This window comes from Lissotriton helveticus, chromosome 5_1, assembly GCF_964261635.1.
Source record: "Lissotriton helveticus chromosome 5_1, aLisHel1.1, whole genome shotgun sequence".
NCBI classification, from domain to species: domain Eukaryota; kingdom Metazoa; phylum Chordata; class Amphibia; order Caudata; family Salamandridae; genus Lissotriton; species Lissotriton helveticus.
Window position 1 is genome coordinate 2,028,705,659 of NC_136065.1, and position 24,689 is coordinate 2,028,730,347.

Consider the following 24,689-nt stretch of genomic DNA (forward strand, 5'->3'; position numbering starts at 1 on the left):
CGATATATCCATCTGGCCTTCCATTCTGACCTTGAAAGCAGAGTTCAACAAGATAAGTCGAATAAGGGCGCGTTTGTCTCAAAAAGAAGTCGCCCTTACATTAGCGCGTGAAACATTCGTCCTTCATGTAGCTAATTCTCGTACCGAGGTACATGCCCTACTGAATACTGATCTCCCCCTGCATTCTGGAGCGTTGATTCAGACTATATTCAATGCCTCGTCGACCTCAGGCTTGGCGCACTTTTTTAAAGTAGTAAGTTCTGGCCTTGTGACTTCATTCCAAACTATATTTGGTGTGATACCGGCATTTTTTCATTCTATTTTTTTCCAGCCTCTTTGGCGGTTTCACGTTAATTCTTGCTGGGCTACCAGTGTGCTGCTGCTAATTTGTCTGCTTAAAAATGGCTGAACAACCTGTGTCACACGACAATCTGCCCCGGCTGCTGCTGTTTCGCAACCGGATGCTTGATTACTATGGAACGCTGCCTCTGGCTACATTGAGTGCAGCATATGGATTATCATTTCGATTTTCCTATTTTACATGCGTGCAACCTGTCTTCCATTGCCTGGATTGCGATTTTGAATGGGCTCTGGATTTGTGTCTCTGCAATACGGTGTCTCCCAATCCGGATTATGATCGGCTGATGAGCCCCTTCCTTGCTCATGAACTGCACTGTTCTGGCATCAGGATTATGGCCTTAGCAGCGATGCATGGAATATCTGTGCAGCAGCACATGACTTTCTGGCACGCAGTTATATTGAAGAATACCCAAGTTGTCCTCTGATGGTGCTAGGGGCTCCGGCTATCGAAGAACATGTTTGTTCCTTTCCATTACTAAATTGGATGGCTGAAATGCTTTCGGATGAGAACAATGACTTCCTATTGGAGGCAGTTGAAATGTACTGTGCCTATACACTGTTGGATTGAGGTGTCATTTTTTCCTGCTTCAAAACGTGTACTGGACTCGAGCTTTTTTCAATTTTTTTTCTCTCTCTCCACATATTCATTGCATCTGAAACTGAACTGCCCCGACTTGGATTTTAAATGATATGTCGTTAAATAATTCAGAATTTACTCCCAATTTTCCATTTTGGCAAATTTGAACGTGATTCTATCTCTCGCACTTGAACTCTGCGTTCCTGATTTGCCCCGTGTTTGTAAGTGTTCCGATCAAGGGAGGGTGTAGTGAGGGCTGAACCTCATTTGCGCGCATTGCTATGTTAGCATAGGCTTATTAGAAGTTTAAACGCCATTTTACCTTTTGTTGCTTTTGCACACCACACTGCATATAGTTGTTGTTGCTCCGTGAATTACTTCACATGAGAAAGGCTTGTTTTCGGCATCCCTAGACTTGCATCGCGACCTTAGTCTGCACAGTGAGCGCTAAAGCCTCCAAGGTTATCATAACAAGGTAGCTGCTGTTCGGGCTGATCGACTCACGTTTTAGACATAACATACATGCAGCTGCAGCCAACTGTGATTCGGCGTCTTTAATATTGCACTGTAGGCATGGTTTCAGACACTTGGAGGAAATCTGATTCCCATAGAGAAAGAGCTATTGCAGATTCTGATGTGATTCATTCCTGCTGATCTTGGAAGTATGGGATCCCCTATTCAAGCCTACCAGACCTTCTTTATTTTAAGTTCCTTGCTAGGGAGGGTGATATACTAGGCGCTATATAACCTGTTTTCACAATCATTATAATATGATTTCTCCTTTTGTGTTTTATGGAGTTGTAACAATGCTGATATTATTTCTAATCATACGTCTTTGTATTAGTAAAAATGCTGCATCTTAGAGCACGTCGTTAAAATAAACATTTTAAACTTTCCCATGTCTCTTTTTACTCCTGTTGTGGACTGGTATGAGAATAACAAACGAAAGAGTGTTCTTGATTCCCACCATTCCTGAGTATAACCTAAGTCGCATGTTCTCGGTTGTCTAATTATTGGTTCCTTTGCTATAGAACAAAGATCTAATGTGACACTGATGCTAGTCAGTTGTACTGAGGTGCGTTTTTTGGTCCACCACAGTTCACTGAGGTCCTGGGTCTTTGTGCACAGTTCTGTGTCTGAGCAGAATCCCTACAACAGGAGCACACACTCTTGGAGATACAAAGCCATATCAGCTGTCCGGGTTCTCCATATGAACCATGATGGTCCCGATAAAGAATTGCACCTCCCTGGTCATTAGAGACATTAGTTTTTTATTTCTGTATAAAAAGTCTTCTGGTAAGGAAAAGCCTCTATTTTGTATGGTCACACCCACGTTTTTCGACTGATGCTGCTGGTTTTCTGACTCAGAGTGCACTGAGGCCTGCTAACCAGACCTCCGTGCCAGTGCCCTGGCCCTAAAGTGTATGTCAAGTTGGCTGTACCTATTTGGAAATGGCTAACTTACCTATAAGTTGCTAGTAAATGGCTCACAGGTACTCTGGGCATGTAAGTTAGAGGGGTAACCCAAGGCTTGCAGGACTGTTTGTGCCTCCCTGGCATTCCTCCAGGTAAGACAAGCCTCCCAGTCCGCCATTGCAGACTGATAGAGCAGTCCTGCACTGCTAGCCCATCGTTGCCATTGAAAGGAATGGTAAAGCCACCACTTCTCTTGTACATTTGTGTTAGTCACCCCTGTGGCATGCCTACCAAGTCCTAAAGTCAGGGTGCAATATATGACACACGCAGGACATATATCTTACTTGATCTGACATTTAAACCTGCAAAACTACAGTTTTTACTGTGGAAAGTCTTGGCCGGCAATTGGCAAGTACAAGGTTACATGCTGATCCCTAAGCCTTGCTAACTCCAGAACGGTGTGACCAAAATGGGCATACGAAGGTATCAAACCACTCCTTACATTAAGCCCGACTTGTATCTCAAGGCGCAATGAATTTCACTTGTTGCAGTGTGCAGCTTTAGCAAGCTGACACTTTGTTGCCTCTAAATCTCCCGTGCCTTCCAGGGCACACATTGAGCCTGTTCCACTGTAGCGCTTTCTGTCCTCCTGCAGAGATGTGTCAAAGATTCTCAGGACGGTGAACAATGAGGGATTGCAGGTCATGGAGATGTTACCTCCCTTCTGTAGGATGCCACTTGGGTGTTATCCCCGAAAGGTAGGCTTCATATGGGAGGACACCTTTGAAGGGCAGATGTATCACACTAGAGAACACTAGAGAATACGGCTGCCCCATTGTTTAGGCATACAGGCTGGCACAAAGAGCAAAAGGTGAGAACCAGTTGCCAAGCCTGTTTCCCCAGGGGTGTGTAGCCCGGGGGTAGCCACACCCCAGGGGTGGGCTACAGAGGTCTGAATACAAAGAGAGGTGTCTTGCCATCTGGGGAGTGGGCAGAAGAGTGCTTCCTGGGATAGCCAAATGCTGCACTCCACAGGATGTAGTCACCAAGTGGGAGGGAACCTGGTAGCCTATTGGCTACCAACTGCATTCTGCTGCCCTGAGGACACCTTCTCAGCATAAAGGGGCTACCCCTGGCACCCAGACCTAAGATCTTAACAGACTTGGAAGAAGGACTGCCCTGCTGCACTGAAGAACCAGCAAAGAGAGGCTGCATCATCGAAGATTGCACCTGGTGTCTAGCAAAGTGAGGCACTGTGCCTGTTGTGTCATGCTCAAGCAGAAGTTGTCTCCAGAGCCCAGTCAAGCGAGGAGAACGCAAAGGGCCAGCTGGCCGTCCTCCTGTTCACAGCACAGGGCACAACAACTGGAGCCAGTTGGTAGCCCAAGCTTTTAAAGTTCCTACCACCACCACCGTGCAGCACCAAGGACAAAGACCTGACGCAGAGTTGCACCTGAGTACACTGAGCCCAGGAGTGCTGTCAGAGAGGTGTTAGGACACACAGAAGGCGAGTTATTGACCCGCGAGGACCTCGTGGGACACCGACCCTGCAACCAGGACACCCTCACCATTTCTGTGGACTAGGTAAATCCCAAATGAAGACCCCTGTAGATGGGGTCGTGTCCAAAGCCTCATTGGAGCATCTTCAGCATCCTTCATCCCTTGCATCAGGACCACTCCTAAGGAATCCATTGCAACGTGAATAGAGTGTCTGCAACTGCTCCAGGACTGCTTCTTCTGTGAAGTTAATTGTTTATAAGGACCTTGCTGGTCCCCTGATTAAATCATTGCAGGAGTTGGCTGCCCCAAGTGCTTCTACCCGAGCGCTAAGACACCTACCCAAGTTTTCTTGGAACAAGTTTATAAGTATCAAATTCATCAAATTTGCCAAGGCTTGTTCGCAGTTCAGTGAAAATTATTTGATTTATTATTTCTTGTGCAATCCATATCTCCAGGACCCTCTCATGTTTTTTTTTTTGCTAGTGTCTAAATTCCTATAAAAATACTGTCTATTTTTATAAATTGTTGTTGGATTTCTTAAGTGTCGTGTTGAATTCTTTGTCAATTTTTTTGTTGCTGTACAAATACTATACACTTATTCCTCTGTGTAAGCTTCGCTGCTCAGTGCCACAGCTACCCAGGGTTGAGCTGAGGGGTTAACAGGCGTAACCTTAGGTTCTTAAAGGGGTTGATAAGTGTATTATTACATGGTGAAGCTGCAGAACCACACCATATAAAACACCCCATTCACTCTTTGAGATTTATTTGTGGAGGGTAAGAGTGCCCACTTGCCAAGGCTGCATGGCTGACCTGCATTCACTTCTATGCTTCCCTGCTTAGCTGAAGATTTACTGCTTTTGGTTTAGTTCTTATATTCACTTGTCACAGCCCAAGGAGGCGATGTGGAACAGTTTTGTGGGGAAAGTTCGAAAATATGTGGAGGAATCAATGTCCGAGAAAAGGACAAAGAGGAGCTTGAATTATAATGCAATAGGAGAGGGGGAAATCTACCTGGAAATCAGACAAAGAAGCTGGTCAGAAAAAACTCAAGTGAGGCAAGAGGCCTCCATTTTAGATCATTTGTCTTCTTCAAGTGTAGCAATGAATCTGGCCTGTTAGTATGATACAAAACTTCTGTCACAGTTATCAGAAAGGTGACAAGAGGTGTGAAACTGATATAGAATATCATCTCATAAAAAGAGACAGTAGGATTTAGTCATCGCAAGAGAAAATATGGAAATCACATCATTTATAAACGAATACCATAAGTGGATATTAACCTGCCTTCCCCCCAAATACAGTATTGTGTTCCAGAATATTGTACCTGATTCCTGTTGTGCCTACTTCTCACCCTGTACTGTGTAGTTTGGAGTTGGAATAACGTCCGGGATGTGTCTTCCCCCTGAAATCATCTGGTACATCACCCCTGGATGCTCACTGGTCAGCTAGTGGGGCGCTGGGGTGGAAAGGACAGAGGAATGAGGGGTACATAGAATACTGGGATGAGTGGTAACAGGTGGAGGGAAGGGTGGGATTATGTGGAGGTAGAAGATTGTTTCAATTCATACGAAGACAAGTAAGAATGGACTGATATGATTTGAGATCTAATGTATGATTTTTTTTTTAAACAGCCACTTTTCCTACAGAACGGGGTAAGTTTAATAAATATTTATAAATGGTTTAGTATAACCTATTTGTTGTTCGATTTGATTTTACATGTCCTCCATTTTCTTCTTACTTTCAGAGTGGATATACATTAAAACCTGGGCAAGTGAGTACAAATCTTTCATATTGACAGTCACAAACTCTTAACCCTGGATGGGTAAATGTAAATGGCGTACGTACTATCCCTGTTTGCCCTCAGAGCATCTTGTTTAAAGATGCATCAAGGCCCAAGCAGGGACAGTAGGACCTTTACATAATGCTGCCTTCTTGGTCTCTATAAACCTAGAGAGGGAAAGACAGGAATTGCAGGATTGTTTCATGTACTCCCTAACTAAACCTGAACATATGAAAGTGGAACAATCCTGGATAGCAGTATATATAGTGCCTATATCAAAAGTATTTGCCTAGGTCAGTGGAACCACACAGGACGATAAACCATCAGAGTGATGTGAGATATACATACCGTCAACTAGGCGCTCCTACCATACATATTTACTCATGTGGCGGAATTAATGGAAAACAAAAACTGAGAAACCATATTGGTGAAAACTAAATCATGGAAAATCAATCAATTTTAAGGAAAGACTATTTTAAGGAAATCCAAAATGATGTTCAACTTGGGTGGAGTTTATGACTACTATGGGATTTTGGGGTGGTTCAGTGATTGGTAATGTTTAGGGTGATGAGGGGCTTTAGGGTCAGCAATACTTGAAGTTCGGGCATAGGGTTCAGGGATGGATTGAGTGTAGGGGTGATGAGAGATTTTTAGTGTTCAACGATGAGTGGTGTTTAGAAGTGTGAGGTGTTTTTTAGGTTTAAGGGATGGGTGAAGTTTAAGGATAATGTGGGGTTTTAGGGTTCATGGATGGGCTATGAACTTCAAATTTGTGTACCCTTATGGCATTAGAGAGACTTGTATTTAGTTCATCCAATTTGAGAACATATTTTGGGACTTATTGACTCATACTGTTAGTGTGGTAAAATCAAAATACAAATTCCAGCATTCGCATGATTGTTTAATGATAAACCTCGACTGGCTGAAAAAACACCCTCCTGAATTCAGCTAATTTACACCTCTGAAACAGTATATGTTGTTTATTCACAAACCCAGAGATGTGCTGTTGAATAGTTGACTGAAAAGTGTTTCAAGAGCACAATCCCAGCACTCTCTCTCTTAGAAAAGTGACCCTTGGGGGTGTTGGTCCTTCTGATTTTACAGGACCTCATGAGACCATATGGGCGTCTAAAGTGCAGCTATCAGTGGTCAAGCACTAGGGGAAATTCAAAATGCAACACTATCATGGCCCCTTGTGGAGAGAACTTGGCAGACAGATGGCAGGCACAGCCATCCAACTTTGTATATTAAAATCCGAGTTAACTCAGTTGTGGTACATGCCAACCTCAGTTAACTAGGGTGGTGGTGGGGGGGGGGGCTTTTTATTTTTTTATATTTAAACACTGCATTTCCGCAAAATAGATAATAAATATAGGTAATATTATGTGTTTTCCTACATCAAAACATAATGTTGCATATAATAAGAATTTTTAAGGAATAAGTAATGCAACCTGTGAAACTGTGCGTCAGTGTCCACGGTCGCCCCTCCTACGCACGTGTGACTAAACTCTATCTTCCAGATCTACCACAGGTGGGAAGGTCTTGGGGTTGTTAAAATCAAAGGGTTATGTGCCAAAAACGGGCCACCTGAGATATGAGGAGGGGCTTTCAGTGGCAGAATTCTAGAGTTACCTCTCCCCTCACTGCCCCTCTCCTCACTCCCCTGCTTTCTTCTCACCCAGGATTGCTGCCTAAAACCAGTAGGGCAGCTGAAAAAGTGTTAGGTTATGTCCTAAATTGCTAGAGTTGGTAATTAGAAAAACACTTTTCAGGTTCTCTGAGTGCCATGCGCTCTCATGTGACAGGATCAACTCTACAGAGCAGTATTTGCTTCCCTAGACACTGATGTTCTCTATTAGAAATTGAAACAGGATGGAAATGGTAAACGTTTTATTAGAACATCCCTTGGATGGTGCTTGGATAAAAATACACTTTTCCTGAAATAATTATCCTCTTTTCAGGAATCACAGATCATAAATGCTATTCCTAGAATTACTGAAGACACCCTTTAGATGCGTCCTTAATTGCTTCTCTTCTGACCTACAGATGAGTGTTATATTTCTACCATTTCATTACAAGGACCTTCACCGATCTTGTGTCCTATAGGCTGAACACTGTAACCTACTTCGGATCACTCCATTCCCCATTCCTAGACCTACACTAAAACTCCAGTTACTATTCTTTTCCATCTCCAAAAAGAGGCATTGCTGGTGTCATCAATGAACATTGATTGATTGAAACTTGGATACATTTTTCCTCCTAAATCAAAGTGGATTCTCAACTCCCAGCTGATTATTTCTTTATATTTATCTAGATTGTAACAGAAAATCAGATGAAATTAGTTATAACACTCCCTACAAAGTGAATACATTATTCCAGGATCTCTTTCCACCTTTCGATGTTTGTGTGGTGCTGAAATCTAATCCTACTACATCCACAGGATGGAATGTTTTGTACCATCCTGTGTGTGAACATTCCTCCTTTGTGCTGCAATAAATTGATGACATTCCTGCTTACATATTTTTGGCACCTCCTGTCTTCCTTGAGGATTTAAATCTACATTTTGGTGGTGACAAGGATTCAGTTGTATCCTAATTGACATTTTAAGAATAATGATCTTATGCATTACTGTACTTAACCCCAACACGAAAAGAGCCCTCTATTGGACCGCATAATCTTTAAAGGGGTCTCTTATGAGTGAATTATCCCTTTACTAGTAGCCTGATCAGACCACTCTGATTACCTTCTAATTCCTTCTTTCTCTTGGATTCAGTCAATAATTGAATAGGTTTCTCTCCGGGTGTTATGAGGGATATGAGAGCTACCCTAGCATACGAAGTGGACTATTTCTATATTAAATTGGACCTAAAGCAGAAGCATTTGAACCTTAACGGGTAAAGTCACTGAAATGTAGGACAGGGTGAGCTTTACTCAGGGTGGCCTGCACACTTTGGAAAGAAGGGTTCAGACACTCACTCAAGAACTTAAAGCTGTGCATTTCAGAATGGAAGATCAAGAAGGGGGAGCTCAAAGGAATAATATTTGTCTGCTTGGTGTGCCAAAGAGGGTGTAATAGGACCCGAAGGAGCATTTTGTGGAGCAACTCTATCTAATATCTTCCTGTTGAAAGGGCCCACAGGTCACTGGGTCCCAAAACGAAGCTTGGAGACAATCCCATACTTATCAATGCAAAGGTTCAGAACTAAAGTGCCTGTGGATCAGTTCTGAGGGTTGCTAGCGAGTTTGGAGACTTTTTGAATGTTAGTCACAAAGTATTTATAATTACTTCATGACTGCAGTGCAGGAGTTGCGCAAGCACTTTGGATGCCTTAAGGAGGTTGTGAGAGCCAACAACAACTGAGCTGCCATGCTACAGCCTGAAAAGATCATTATAATATTGCAGGTCAAATCTCACTTTTATTTTATTTTATTTTTTTACTGATGTGGCTGCTACCTTAGCCATTGCTACTAAATTGAACTTGTGCTGTTTCTGGGATCCTGATAGTTTTGAGACCCCCTAATTGAGGGGGCGGAGTGCAGGAGCATTCACAATATTTGAGCAGCACTGTGGGCCGGACTCTGAGATGCTCGTTCTCGCTGCAATTGGTCACTACAAGGGCCCATGGGTGGGTGGATCGGATTGCTGGGGAGGCGTGAGTTTGAACTGTTCTGCTGGGTAATATTCCTGAAGTGCTTTGGGTATTATCACAACTAGCCTGGGTTACTGGGGTGCTTCCTGATTGGCACTGTTTATTTTGTGTGGCACGGACAGCATTTGCACTCTGGGAGTATGAAGTGGATGGGTTGGTGTACAGTGTTTTCATGGCCCTGCTGAAACTCTGACCCAGCTGGGCACTCAGTAACATTAAATGCTTGAACATTTGTGTTGGCCTGCATAGCAGCAATGACTTTCTATGTCCACGCACATCCTTACTACGCAAATGGAACAAGGGGCGGGGCATGATAGACTTCTAGCTCAGCTTAGGCTTAATGTTAATTAACATCAGGATGATGTAAGGCATCGATTAGAACTGTGCCTGCTAGACTTTTCTCATATAAACATAAGGCTTTTTAAATTCGCTTGGCATGTAATTAAGATTTTTCAGCTTATGCTTTGTAATACTTGTTAAACCGTGGTGACTTTAGGGACATTTCCCATCATCCATCTGCACAGGAAGAGACATCACTTGTTTCCCGCCAAAATCATCTTTAAAAGAAGCAAGGACTTCATTCACCATGATTCTTCTCCCCCGTAAGTTACATGATTGGCTTCTTTGCAGCAATACCTTTCAAAAAAGAGGCCAAGCTAAAGGACTTAATTTCCCATCATCCATTTGAACAGGAAGTGACATGTCAATGTCAAAGGCTTTTGTATAGCCCAACAATTCACCAAAAAAGGTCTCAGGGCGCTTTCCATCGTCAATCAGCACAGAATGTGACATCACTTTCTGCCTTCTCCTTACTTCATTCAACTTTTCATGGGGTCCCATCGCCTGGGCGACCCCAGAAAAGGGGTAACACACACCAAGGGCACTACCTCTTTGGGCCTGTTAGAGCTAGGAAGGGCTTTGTGGTTGTGCCAGAACCCCTGTTCCCCTGAAATCTACAAAGTAAAATATAATGATGTGCCTCATCCAGTACCCCATACTGCAATCTCAACTGTTACACAAAGATCTAGATGACCCAAACACTCAGTTAGCATTCCCATGAGACATAGATCCAACCTCATCCACACATGCGCATTAACTCTCATCATGCAGCACTCCAGGCACCCAATATTGCAGACCTTATCACCTATCACAAGTTTGATGCCTTTGGAGATGTTTTTGTACTTTATATTTTTTGTGGCATAGTTAACAACATGCAGAATGTGGTTTTACGCTTGAATTTGCATTTATATACTGGCATTATGTTAATGCCTATGAAACGATATAGATATAACTTGTTAAAGTCCATTTTCTGTGTTTTGGCTAACTATGCCTAAAAAAGGGTTTGATGCCATCTTGTTCAAAATGGATGTCGCATTCACTGCTTACTGTTCACTGCTGCACCCAGTCAAGCAAAGTCATGTTTGTTTATTCCTTATTGAAACTGAAAAGGAAGCTCTCTAACATGGTGTCAGAAGCACTTTCAGACGGCACCAGGGCGTGCATGGGTTACTGGGCCCGACCGTGATGTTTTAGGATTTTTACTACTAATGCGCTGGAGCCCTACCTAGAATGGATCCTGAGCAACTGGTAGAATACCCTTTCTGCACTTGACTCAGTGGTAGGTATGGTTGAGCAGTCCAAGGTCCGTGAATATAGGTCAGTGAACACGAGTCTTAACGCAAAGAGTGCACAGTAGTGTCAAAAATCAATGTCCAGGCTAATACATCTTTTTATAATAAAAGGAAGTACTTTATTTCTATTATTTCATATATTGTTGTCTGGAGCGCACTATATCAATTCAATGTCACATAAAATTACAGCAATATCAGATTTATTACAATCTATATCTTACAAATATTCCACATTAATTAAACATACACAGCGCAATTTTAAAATAAAGCCAAAACTATTTTTTTCTTCAATACATGGCAAGAATTGGACAATGTGCTGATATATTAGACGCAACCAAAATATAAGGAATACATAGAACTTATGAAAGTCTTTAATATATTTGTAATTGACTAGAAAATCAGACATTTCTTTTTTTTTTTTTTAGTCCTCATTTCACCATTTAGCGTCTGCAAAGTTAACAAAAAAAGCCCATTCCAACCTGGGCACCCAGGGCCTATGTTATTGCATTTGCTTTAGGCCAACCAGGCCAGCTTCTTTTGTTTGAGGCTTGGTGTAATCATTGGACCTTTGAGACCTTAGACCAGCCTCATTTCCATACCCCAGGAAATCAGTGGTGACCAGATGTTGTTGTTCCTATTGTCTACCAAGCCCTGATCCAATCGCGCTGTGCTCAATGCCGCACCCAACCAGTTCTCATAAAGCGGGGGTCTGGGGTCTTTCCACAATTTACAGATCTCCCTGCAGGCTATCAAAATCAAGCAGAAAAATAAGCCCACTTGCACCGCAGAGAGCTGACTTATAAGATCATTATCCAAACCAAAAATAACTCGGGCTAGGTTCAAATGCAGCTTAAGTTTAAAAATGCCTTGGGGCGTGGTTTGGGCGCCGACTCGGATGGCGGCGTGAGCCCGGGGCTTCGTCTAGGATCCCGAAGTTATCCTGTTGAACCTCGTCGAAACGCCGGCGGAGAGCCCGGGACCCTCGCCATAGAAGCGGGTTTTGCCGAGGCATACTTTGCAGCGACGGCGGTTGCTCCAGAGCGGGGTAGGGAGCCAGAACGGTCCTTGTCGGGGATCGCGACCGAGACCCCAAGATGGCGGCGGCTCCGGCTGGAGGAGGAGGGACTGTGGACCGCGGCGCCTCCCAGCAGAGGTGAAGGGTGCGCTGCTGACCGGGAGACGCGGAGAAACAGTGGCCCGTTGCTGCGGTGGAGGCTGGGGTAATCCGCGAAGAGGGGTGAGCAAGGCTACCCGGCGGTGGGCAACCGGGAGACCCCTCCCCCAACCGCTGTCCTCGGCTGCTTTAGGACGCGGGCCGCCCTGTGCAGAGAGACGGAGGCGGCGGGACCGGCACTGGTCGCCGGTCCGAGAAGGCAGGAACGGGGGCCTTTTGAGAAGGGGGGCAAACGCACTGAGAAACAGCCCCCGGTCCCCCCCCCCCGGATCCCCGACCCGGCGGCTGGTCGTCCAATCGACGAGGGGGCCCTGTGCGATATCCGGCAGGTAGGAAGGGCTGGCAGTGGTGGCGGGAGGCTGGATGCCGGCCCCTGGAGGGTTTACTGTGAGGCTTTTGTGCTGATGTGGAGCTGGATTGCGATTGCGCTGCCACTCACAATTGGAGTGGACAGGCGCGGGAGACGACGGCGAATGTCGTGCTGAGCAGCAGGGGCTCCTGCGGGGCCAGAAGTGAAGATTTGGGCTGGGAGCTCCACGGAGGTGGGGGAACGGTGAGCCCCTTCCCCCCTCAGGCTTGACGCCCGCGCGTGCTACAGAGTGCGGAGTAGCAGGGGTCCAGCTGCGGGCACCGGAACGTAGGGAGCCTGGTCGGGAGGTCGGACTGTGGCGAGGACAGTCGACTGCCATGGGGAGGTTGGCCCCCGAGAGGAGCGAGTGGAAGCCGGCCATATTGATCGCTTGAGGAAACTTCCGTACACCGGGCGGTCTTTGGCCCACAGGAGACAGTACATACCCGGGGCACCCACAGTGCTAAAGTATAGGGGGGCCCATTCCCGGGGAGTTGGTACTGGGACTGCGCAGGCTGCATCTGAGTGCTGTCGCGAAGGACAGAGTGGTATCCAAGATGGCTGATGTCGGTGGTGCGGCGGCGGCGGGGCTGGCTCAGGACCACGCGGAAAGGCCGAACATGGTTAGCACGCTCCAGGAATGCCCGGATGCTACGGCGCAGGAACGCAGACTGAATGCACGCCTCGACAACATATTGGAAGCGATTACAGCGACCAAGGAGGCACTGCATCAAGATATTGCGCAGGTGGCCACGGGACTGGGTCTATTGAGGGCGGATCACGCCAAACTCTCGGATAGAGTAAAGGACAACGAACTGCTCCTCCAGGAGCTAAAACCGGCGGTGGTCACTGCGGAGCATAAACTGTCGGACATCCTGACCCGACTGGCGACGCTGGAGAGAAGAGCGGAGGATTCCGAAAGTCGCAACCGGAGGAACAACGTACGGGTAGTGGGCCTGCCGGAAAAAATCGAGGGGGAAGATGCAGTGGCATATATGGAGCACTGGTTCAGGTCCACGGTTGCTCCTGAAGGCTTATCTCCGTTCTTTTCGATTGAAAGGGCACATAGGGTCCCTTCTCGCCCACCCATGCAGGGTCGACCCCCCAGACCGATGGTTGCTAGGCTTCTACATTTCAAAGACCGAGACTTGTTAATACAAAGAGCGAGAGCAGAGGGCCCCTTCCAGGTGGACAATAGCTCGGTCACAATCTTCCCGGACTATACACAGGAAGTTCAACGGAGCAGGGCTACATTTCTAGCGGTCAAGAAGGAATTGAGAGTGGAGGGAATACAATACTCGCTACTCTTTCCTGCTAGACTGAGAGTGATTCTAGATGGTGCGACCCAATTTTTCCAAACTCCGGATGAGGCTTGGTCGTGGCTGGAAATGTACAGAGCAGGAACTGACCGTCAGCCCAAAAGTGGGAAGGAGAAAAAGGGACCAGTTCAGATCCGAAAATCTCAGCGGATTCGCAAACGAGACAGGCTCAAGCGGACAATGGGAGAAGACATGATGGCAGCGGAAAGGAAGGGAGCGCTTGCTGCGACGGCGACGATCACGGGGTCACAGCGTGGAGAGGTGGTGGAGGAATCGGAATCGGAGAGCGGGGGAAGGAGGTCTGGAGGAGAACTTTCGGAGGCGGACAGTTCTGCGGGGCCGACGGTCACACCTCAGACGGCGGATGGACTGTTCAATGAATAAACTGTGGGTTTGGTGGTGGCTCACCGCTGGAGCATGATTATACTGATGGCTGGCACTTGGCAGGTACTCTGTTGACACTTTCATATGGGATCACGGACAAGGTGTACGGGTTGACCTGCCCCGGGGCGGTACTGGAACAACCCCCATTGCCCTTAAGGCTTTCTGTGGTGATTGCCACAGGTTAGTAGACTGTGAGTGATGTTACAGGTTTGGATGGGGGCTAAAGCAGTGCTATTAGGTCCTGTCCTGGGGAGTGGGGTTGGGGAAGTTTGTTGGGGTGTTTTGGGGGGAGGGTATGGCTGCACCGATGCGGGGAGTAATCTGACGCTGCTGAAGGGGAGGAGGGATGTCAGTGATGGGGTCGTTACCTGATTTGAAATGCCTAACATGGAATGTTCGTGGACTCAGGAATATGTCAAAACGATACAAAGTGCATGCCTATCTAGTGAGGAGGGGAGTTCAAATTGCTATGTTGCAGGAGACTCATTTAACTAAGCAAGAGTGTGAGGCATTGCAAAAAAGGTGGCGTGGCCAGGTGTTTGGTACCTCGTACTCAGCGTTTGCAAGGGGGGTACTGATATGTGTTAGGGCGGGGATCCCGTTCCAGATCACGAGTCAATTGGTGGACCCTGGGGGTAGGTTTGTGGCGGTGGAGGGGAGACTGTACGGCTGTGAGGTGGTTTTGTGTAGTATATATGCTCCCAATGTTGATCAGGCCTGTTTTTTTGACGTCCTCAAGGGATCGCTGGCCCACTTTTTGGCGGGCCCCATTATACTGGGAGGAGACTTTAACTCAATTGCTGATGTAGAATGGGATAGATCGGATCCACCACTGGTGGACTCCCCGGTGCGCAGATTGTCAGAGCGTAGGCGGGAATGGCAGAATGGGTGGAGTCTGCTGGATGTGTGGAGAACGCATCATCCTACTGTTAGGGATTACTCCTTCTACTCGGCATTGCACGCTCTGCATGTCAGAATAGATTCCATACTGTGTAGCGCCCCCATAGCAACCATGGTGACACACACTGAATACCTTTCTAGAACCATCTCGGATCACAATCCCTTGCTGATGGCGATGAGATGGCAACGGGCGAGGTCTGCGATCCCGACATGGAAGCTGCGGCCGGATACTCTGGAGGACTTGGTGTTTGGTGACAGGGTCAGACAGGAAATAGAGAACTATTTCAGTGAGAACGAGGGCTCGGCCGACACGAGGTCGGTAGAATGGGACGCAATGAAAGTGGTGGTGAGGGGTGTCTGCATGGGCAGCTTCTCGAATGTGCGGGCAACGGTTCTGGCAGATCTGGAGAAGGCGGAATGTGCGCTGAGAGAGATTGAGCGGTGTAGACCTGAGCGGCTGGATCTGCAGGATCGACTGTTGGAAGCGAAAGAGGTGGTGGCGAGAGAGACGGAGAGATTGCGATGCTACGACTATAAACTATACCTCACAAAAGTCCATGCGGAAAGGGATAAGGTGGGTACATTGCTGGCGAAACTGGCTAGGCAAGACCCAAGAAGTAGCACGATTATGAGTATACGTACCGATGTGGGGGAGGTGGTCCACTCCCCAACAGCGATATTGCGTCGGTTTCAGGGGTATTACACGGGCCTCTACGATACTCAGTTGGAGGTGGGACCCTCTGGAATGAGTGATTACTTGAGCGAGGTTCAGCTCCCGGTGCTAACTGAGGAGACGGCGAAGGAATTGGGCGGCCCGATCTCCTTGATGGAGATCAGAGGGGCTATTAAGCAGATGGCCAGGAACAAGACGCCTGGGGTAGATGGCCTGCCAATTGAGTTTTATGCGAAGTATGTCGAGGTATTGGCGCCTAGATTGTTGGCCGTGTACACGGAGGCGGCGGCCATGGGATGCCTCCCTGCCTCTATGAGGGAGGCACTGGTGGTGCCGCTCTTGCAGCCAGGCAAGGATGCGTTGGAGGTGACGTCGTATAGACCCCTTTCTATGCTGACGGCGGACTACAAGATTCTGAGCCGCATATTGGCCACCAGACTGCTGCCGCACATGACCAAGCTGGTCCATGAGGACCAAGCAGGGTTCATCCCTACTAGAAACACGGCCATAAACACCCATAGACTGATCCGTATACTGCAAGGGGCCTCGAGCTCGGAATATGACTCTGCTGTCTTATCGGTAGACATTGAGAAGGCTTTTGATAGCCTCGAGTGGTGTTACCTGGATGGGGTACTGGAGAAGTTCGGACTGGGCGGAGGGTTTGGACGTTGGACGAAAGTCCTTTATTCCTCTGCTACTGCACGGGTGCGAGTGGGCCCGCTCATATCGCCCGCCTATCCGGTGCGCAGAGGCACCAGGCAGGGGTGCTCACTCTCTCCCCTTCTGTTCGCTCTCGCGATGGAACCACTGGCAGCGAAGGCTAGGTTGGGAGATTCCTTTAATGGAATCCGCCACGGAGGGACTACTCATTACATCTCGCTGTATGCGGATGACCTATTGCTGTATTTAGAAAACACGGGAGGGGCACTGGATGGGGCCAAGGGGATGCTCTCCTCCTTCGGCGGTATGTCGGGACTTAAGGTGAACTGGGCCAAGACCTGTGTTTTTCCGCTGTGCATGGAAATCCAGCGCCCTCCTTTGGCAGTGGATGTGATCTGGGCGGACAGATGCTTTACGTACTTGGGAGTTCGGATCTACCACGATGCGACGAGCCTTTTAGAAGGAAATGTAGGGAGGTGTATCAGGGGACTTCGTGGCTGCATGTCTTTCTGGGCCTCTCTCCCTTTGTCGGTACAGGGTAGAGTGGCATTGGTAAAAATGGTGGCTCTCCCTCGGATGCTGTATTACTTCAGAACATTACCTATCTGGATCCCTCAGAGGGTCTTTCGCGACCTGCGGTCGATGATTGTTGGGTTCATCTGGGGGCATGGCAGACGTAGGGTGGCGCTGCATACCATGACTAGACCCAAACTCGAGGGCGGGATGGCAGTGCCGGATTTCGAACTATACTACCTAGCAGCTCAGCTTCAGGTCCTGACACAGAATGTTGCTAGAGAATTCAGGGGCCCGGATCAGACCCGTGGGACAGGTATCCAGAGGCATGTCCTCTCCTATATAGTTATGCAGCAAAGACTGGTTCTACACGAGTTAACCTTAGAGGAACAAACCCTTCGGTTGTTCTGGAATAGGAGCTTGAAACGTGCACGGGCGGCGCGACCCTATGCCCCGGAGATACCGATTGGGATGCTGACCGGGCTGCCGCACGGGGGAGACTGGTCGCAGCTGTTGGCCTGGGAGGAGTTAGGCTTACACGTCATAGGTGATCTGTTCGTGGAGGGTGTGATGGCCCCTTTTGCGGTGTTGCAGGAGCAGTTTGGCCTCCCGGACGGGAGTTATCTCCTACATGCGGCGGTCTCTGCAGCGATGCAAAAACACTGGAGGGTGGGACTGACGGAGCCGACTACGACCATGGCCTGCCAGTATGTGGTGATGGCCGCGGGAACGGTCAAGGCGGTAACCTGCCTCCAATCTCGGATGTTGAGCGAAGGGCTGGCACCGCTCACGGCACTGAAGGCTAAGTGGGAGGATAGCATAGGCAAGCCTATTCCAGATGCAGAGTGGGGCCACATCCTGGCGCGCACATGGAAAGGTAGTAGGAATGCTAGGTTCCAGCAGGTCAATTTTTTCCTTTTGCATAGAGCTTACCTGACCCCGGGGAAGCTACGCCGGCATTTTCAAGTGCAGGACGCGGAGAGCCCCAGGTGCTCGGCGCCAGGGGTTGAACTGGATCATATGATGTGGGACTGCCCAAAATTGGGTACGTACTGGTCTGAGGTGGGTGCTCTTCTGAATGAGATTACGGATAGGGAGGTGGAGTTTGATATGGCGGCATGTCTGTTGCTTTGGTTTCCTCACACAGCGAGGACGAAAGTCACAAGCAAATTTATTGATTTGGGGCTCATGCTAGCTCAGAGGGAGGTTACATGGCGCTGGAAAAACAGGGAAGGCCCGTCGATTAGGAGGTGGACGAATAGGTTGCTGAAATGGTCGCGATGCGAAAGTGTACTGAGGATGCGCCAGGCCACCAGATTGGGGAATGACAGGAGCCTGGAGCCGGCTAGGGCTTGGGAGACGATTGTGCAGGCTTTGTGTGATTATTTGACAGGGGTTGAGGAGGAGAGACTTTCTGAGACTGCGGTTCCATGAGGCTGAAGGCGCGTACATCCGAACGCTATCGAGAGCACTCCTTTATGTATGACACCGATAATCACAACCCGCATCGGCAGCAGTTAGGGGGAGGGCGGGATTGGGGGAGTTCTTTGACCACCCTGGTAGGGCTAGGGACGCAGGTAGCGATGGGAAGGGTACATTGCACATCGCAATCGTAGGGTTTTAGCGGTATCCTGATCACCGGCTTTAGTGGGAGCAGGGGCTGCTCGTATAGTTGGCACGGCTCTTCCAGGGGGGATCTGGGGGGGAGGGGGAGAGCAGTTGAGGGGACACAAAAAAGCAGATGCATAATTAGGTTGTTGACCGGAAACCCCTCTGTACCATGATAGGAGACCTATTAATGGACTTTGTACTGACGCCGCCCGGCCTCCGGGATGTGGGCTGATGGGCTGTGTACAACCTTGAGACTGTATGGTACCTTGTATTGTTGTATTGAGGTGGTGATGTCGGTTGGGCTATCCCGATGTTTGTCCATAAATCTGCAATAAAAACATATTTAAAAAAAAAAAAAAAAAATTTAAAAATGCCTTCCAGGGCGCGCTCCACATTATACCAGAAGTCTCTTAAATGAATACCTTCCAAAAAAATATGTATATCATCCGCCTCAACCAAATCACATATAGGGCACTTGGGCGGTGGGCAGGAAATGAATTTTGCAATTTTCTTAGGCGTATAGTACAGCCTATTAACAACATAAAAGTGGTTCTTTTTAAGAGAAGCCGGTTTAACAAACGTATATAGGGTTTGAAGAGATAGAGCATATAAACTAACAAATGCATCTCCCAATACGGTTGAATTCCATACAAGATGAGAAGGGGGAAACTCTACATCCTCGGCGTCTAATAGATATACCAGAATCCAACCTCCTTTTTTCTTGGGTTTACATTCTGAAGTATATACTCAATCTCCCAATTTCCAGCTATATGCTCCTTCTCTGCTGAAAACCAGGAGCACAAGTGCAAGTATTTGAATCTAGAGAGAGAGTCACCAATTTTAGATCTTAAAACCTCCCAAGGAAGGACTCCGTCAGACGATATTAGGTCGGACCAGATCATGATTCCTGCCTTCTTAGCGGGGGACGCTAAATTGTCTTCCAGGCACACAAGCAGTCCCGGGAAGTCCCCGATTGGAGCGAAGTCTGAATAATATCTTATCCCCCATCTCGCCTTAACTTTATGCCACACATTGAGTGCTGATTTTAAAACCTTTAGGCGAACCTTCTTAAAAAACCTTGGCGCCCCGAACTTATACAGAAATCCAATACCCACTCCCTCAAAGTTAGCCATGACCCTCAGAATCCTCCCCCAATTGGTATCATCGGGACTTGAGAGTAGAGAGCATATATTTTTGAACTGGAAGGCAAAAGAATAGACCGCCCTTTAAAAGTCTTTGTTTTAACTTCTTCCAGGATAACCTGGAGTTTTTATTAGACCATATGAAGCTGCCTATTTTACTTTGGATTTTACCCAAGAGCTTACCTGGGAAATCAAGGGTAATAGTGCTAAATAAATACGTCAATTTAGGCAGAATAACCATCTTAACTAAGTTTACACGGCCATAGATGGTGAGGGGTAAATTCTGCCATCTAGAAAAAAGATGGTCGATTTCCTTACCCACTTTCCTCAAATTAATCAGGGGGATGTTACTTAAATCTGGTACTATAGTTATCCCCAAGTACTTAAGCTCCTTACTGCAGCTTCCAGACCAGTTATCAACACCCCAGCACATTACCTCAGTCTTGCTGGGTTGTTGGTATAAACCAATATACGTCCACGTATAGGGCTAGTTTGCACCTGTATTCTGAGGCTTGGAAGGGAGTAATTTGTTCGTCCAGTCTCAATGCTTGCGCAAGAGAAATCAGACATTGAAATATGAACAAACAGGCTGTTTTATGTCCAGTCTGAGCAAACAGTCTACACGTGTTTTGTCTACTAGACTTCCTCAGGGCTTTTCAAATATAAAGTAAAGAAACCATCCAAAGGCTTGAACTGGAGCGACTGGAATATGGTGTAAGAACTAATTGACACTGAGTAGTTGTCACTTGTTCAATTCAATTTCAAGAAGTCTTTATTCGATTAGTTCATCATAAAAGACATAAAATACAAGATAAACATACATGTGAAATTAAACAAGTATTAAATCATTTATAACTAATCAGCTTCTTGTACAGATAAATAAGCAACTTTATAATGGGACTTGAATACAGCCATAAATCAATTTAAAACAGGTATATAAATCATTTAAAATTAATCAATTTCTTAAACAAATATGCTAGGTTTTACATGAAAGCTCTAGTGCAACCGAAGGACAGATGATTAACAAAAACTAAGCTGTCACCATTTGAGTACTTTTATTATACCTACTTCTAAGCACCCAGGCCCAGCCTAGAAATTTAGCAACCCCGACAACAATAAGGGAATCTAGATTAGTTCTTAACAATCTAGTGGCTTCCACAGCCATTCGGGTACCTAGATTTCTACAGACCGGTCCGAGCCATTTAGCTCTGGGAGCAGAATATAGCGGGCATACATACATTGTCACTTGTTCACTATAATAACATGGCACAAGAAACAACCATTTACAATTTTAAATTCCACAAGGCCAGCTAAAGATGCTATTTCAATCGTAAGAACTTAAGTGGCTAATGTTGTTGAAGATGTCAGAATGCACATCCGAACACTCCGTGTTGCAAGTATTGGTTTCTCTTGGTCATGTCCCCTCACCCTTTAGGGAGACTAGAAGGCCTTGGCCCTCAGTCTTATTCACAGACAAAGTCTTGCAGAGCTCCCACTCCTCACGCAGCCCATCTGGCTACTTGGGAGATGACCGATTTTGGGGTCTCAAATCCCCATTATAATCTATTTCCAGACACCAAATGTGATTTAGAGTCTGGGTCTTTGAAGTTTTATGCTGGACATTTGCTTCTTTTAAAGGGTACACTTTTATCTCTCTTATTCTTCTTAAAAGGCTGCTTATAACTACAGGAGAGGCCCTGAAGCTGAAAGTCCCACAACACAGACCATGGGACTTCTTAGAGTTCACACCTAGATGTCAGCCACAGAGATAGGTGCATCAAAAAATTAATCCTGGGCTCCCAGTCCTACTCGTTATGGTTCCCATATCAGCCCCATTTCCTTCCTAAGATATGTCCAGGCCCTTTACTTGTGATCTATCATTGAATCAAAGAGCACCCTTTGAACTGTAGAGGAGGGAGTGTATCCCTCCCTTCCCCTGTTTCTCCAACCCAGCTCACAGGAATACAGCAATAAACAAATCTGTCTGTGGGAGGGGGGGATTCCTCTATTCCTTATGTCTTCACCTGGCAGGCTTGGCCTCCCAATATGAAACCCAGAATCCTACATGTAATGTAAAATTACCGGCACACTTTCACTCAGTGTATAGGCATAACATACACTATTAAGTACTGTTACTTTCATGCATTGTGCCATCCCAGACACACACGCATGCAACCCACATCTTCATTCTGTGTGCCCTGCTCAGTACTGTAGCCTTCCTGTGTTTTGCCATGGGGTGTTACCTGAAAACACACACGACTACCCATATTCTCCTTGCATGCACTGCACAACACTTCACCCTTCATGTATTTTATTTCCCGCAAGCACATGCTTTCACTGCGCACACACTGCACAGCACTACATCTCTCATGTAATATATTCCTCTTGGGCATACATTCACCCAATAGACACACTCACCATGCATGCACTGAACTGCACTGCTCTATCCTTGTACTATACTATTCCCAGGTACACATATATCCAGCACAGTGTCACCACATATGTGCTGTTCAGCATTCTACGTCTACCTGATGTAGGCCAGTGGGGCCTTAAAAGAGGTGAGTGAGCCTTTAGGCCTCACTCATGTAACACATGGTAATAAGAACCTGCTCACTCCTACTGATCACTAGACGGAATGCTGCCACCACCGCGCACGGGCTGCTTAACTCCTGGTGTAGGCAGTAGCCTTCCGCCACTACGAATGTAGTGCTTTGGGCACCCCTCCCAGTCCAACAAGACCACAGTCCGTGTGACAGGCCTATGCCATGGCACACACGTATGATCCAAGTTTGCCTATGACAACAAAATTCAGCATTAGGGATCCAGGCAACAGTACAGTTGGGCACACAAGGCAGGGGTACATGTCCATTACCATGCAGAGGACTTTTCCGTCCCAACTAATAGGGTCCGTATTGTATCTTTTTCAAGGTCCTTTGGATTGCATGCAGTGTTGTATTTATTCATAATAGTTCACTGTTGTTTTTGTAACTAGTTTGTTCTGACATCTTTGGATGACAGTGGGTCAGAGCGGGCTGAACTGATTTTGAATAGTGGGTTAGTACACATAGCCTTACCATCGTACGACGCTTAATATTGCTGTGTTTTAATTTGCTGGAATTGTATTATTTATCTCACACCATGACAAATTTGCACTTTCAATGTAGTCCTTTGGAAAGGTTTCCTATGTAAACCCTCAAATTTGTGGGTGAGTCTGAATCTTGCGGGTTCTTCTTGGGAGGCTGACCATTTCCTTATTGATTTTGCTGCTTATTTGGGACTTGGGGTTTTCTCTTGATTGTGTCACTTTTCTGTCCCGATAGCCTTTGTGGCAATGCTCTGATGCACCTACATTCTAATTATCCTATGAATGTTTTTTAATAAACCCTCTGAATTCTTAATTCTGCCCTCATACTCACTTATTGAGTCTGTCCTTTCCGAATGGACTGTATTTTTGAGATGCTGATTGGTACCTTATCTTGGGATACATTGCCTCATGAAATTGAGGTTTAACACCATCCCGATCCACCAACCCCTGGTCGTACTGCTGAGGTATTTTTTGGGGATGTAGACTGGTTTAAAGACATATCGAAATGAAGCTGTAAAATCTTGTTTCATTCTGTGCTGTTGCTTATGGTGCAAGGCACATCTAAAGAACAGCTCCGATCTTATCAGGGCGAAACCGGTCTTAGGTTACTTGCATTCCTGTTCACAGATCGCATTGGTGATCCCATGTGACCCCGCTCAAGGTGTATGAATTATTGGTTACACCACTAGTCATGATATGTACGAATGATGAATTCATAGCTGTGTTGTTCTTTTTAGGTTCTTGCATTATGGTATGAAAAATGTAATGGAATGTTCTTTATGGCACTGTTTTTTAAATCAAATTTTGTAAAAGCAGATATAAATTCATTAACTTTGCACTCTATTGAGATAATATTTTAGCCCCTCTTTAACCACTTGGCTGCTAAGGCTTTTCCCCTCCTGTGCTGATTGATTGATAATCCCATTATACATGACGAGCTCACCTTGTCATGAGCACAGCTCCAGTGTGCCTCATGACGAGCTCACCTTGTCATGAGCATGCAAGAGGTTAAGAAAAAAGACTGAAAGGATAGTTTAAGCACAGTTCTTCACTGTCTACTGATTGAAGAAAGAAAAACACTTGGTGCTACTGAAAGGATAGGGAAACAACACCCATCAGAGTTTACACTGTGAAAGATATGTTAAAATAAACAACGAAAAAGCACTGTAGACCTTTAAGGGTCGCACTTGTGTATAGTTTCCTCTTTTATACTTCAGTGCAACCTCTTGCGCTTAACTCTGCGTGACTGCACTGCTTAGAAGCACTAACAAAATCACAAAACAATAATGCAAAATAAGAGCAGACAATCTCAAAATGCTGATATCCTTTGAGTAGAGACAATTCAATTAAAAATGAAATGGCATTGGGTTCCTATTCATAGAATGTTCTCCAAATATCACCAATAATATCCATCATTGTATGAAGGAGTTGTGTATTCTTTTCTAAGACAAATCTTATTGATTTTCATAAAAGATACATGTCAGCCCAACCAACTTAGGCTTAGAGGAATTTCCCATGTTTTGGATCAGAGTCATAAATAGTGATGGTCTCACTGAGGATGAGATACATAAATCTACAAATAGTGATTGTTTACCGACCAATCCTGTTAAAGGAAGCATGGAGATATTTGGCTTATGGAAATACCTACCCTCATGAAGTTCTTTTGGACTAAACTCATTGGCCGGGCTGACATGCTAATTTAATGGAAATCAATAAAACTGAGATTAATTTTCTCTACTCATAGGATATGACCATTCTGAGATTGTCTGTGCTCCTTCTGCATTGTTGCGAAAAATATGTCTTAACATATAAAAAATCATATTAGCTCTTTCATCAAGTCCCAAATTAATTAAAATCTACCACTCCTCGTCATTTTATCTGAATCAGAGGAGAAATCAAAGATTGTGCTATTTTTTTCCAGTAGAAAAGTGTCACTTCCAATCCCTTCTCACAAACATCATCTTT

The 24,689-nt window shown here is 46.1% G+C and overlaps 1 protein-coding gene across 3 annotated transcripts in view; it reads left to right on the top strand.

Annotated features, from left to right (window-relative positions):
• The window catches only part of LOC144756205 (E3 ubiquitin-protein ligase TRIM39-like), a 216,783-nt gene that overhangs the window by 189,260 nt on the left and 2,834 nt on the right, over positions 1-24,689 (top strand). For 2 of the 3 annotated variants that reach the window (XM_078645814.1, XM_078645815.1), the window contains exon 7: positions 5,598-5,624. In XM_078645814.1, coding sequence (XP_078501940.1) covers positions 5,598-5,624 — 27 coding nt within the window. Of the gene's footprint in view, positions 1-5,484; positions 5,506-5,597; positions 5,625-24,689 lie in introns of all 3 variants that reach the window. The other variant, XM_078645817.1, reaches the window with a different exon arrangement.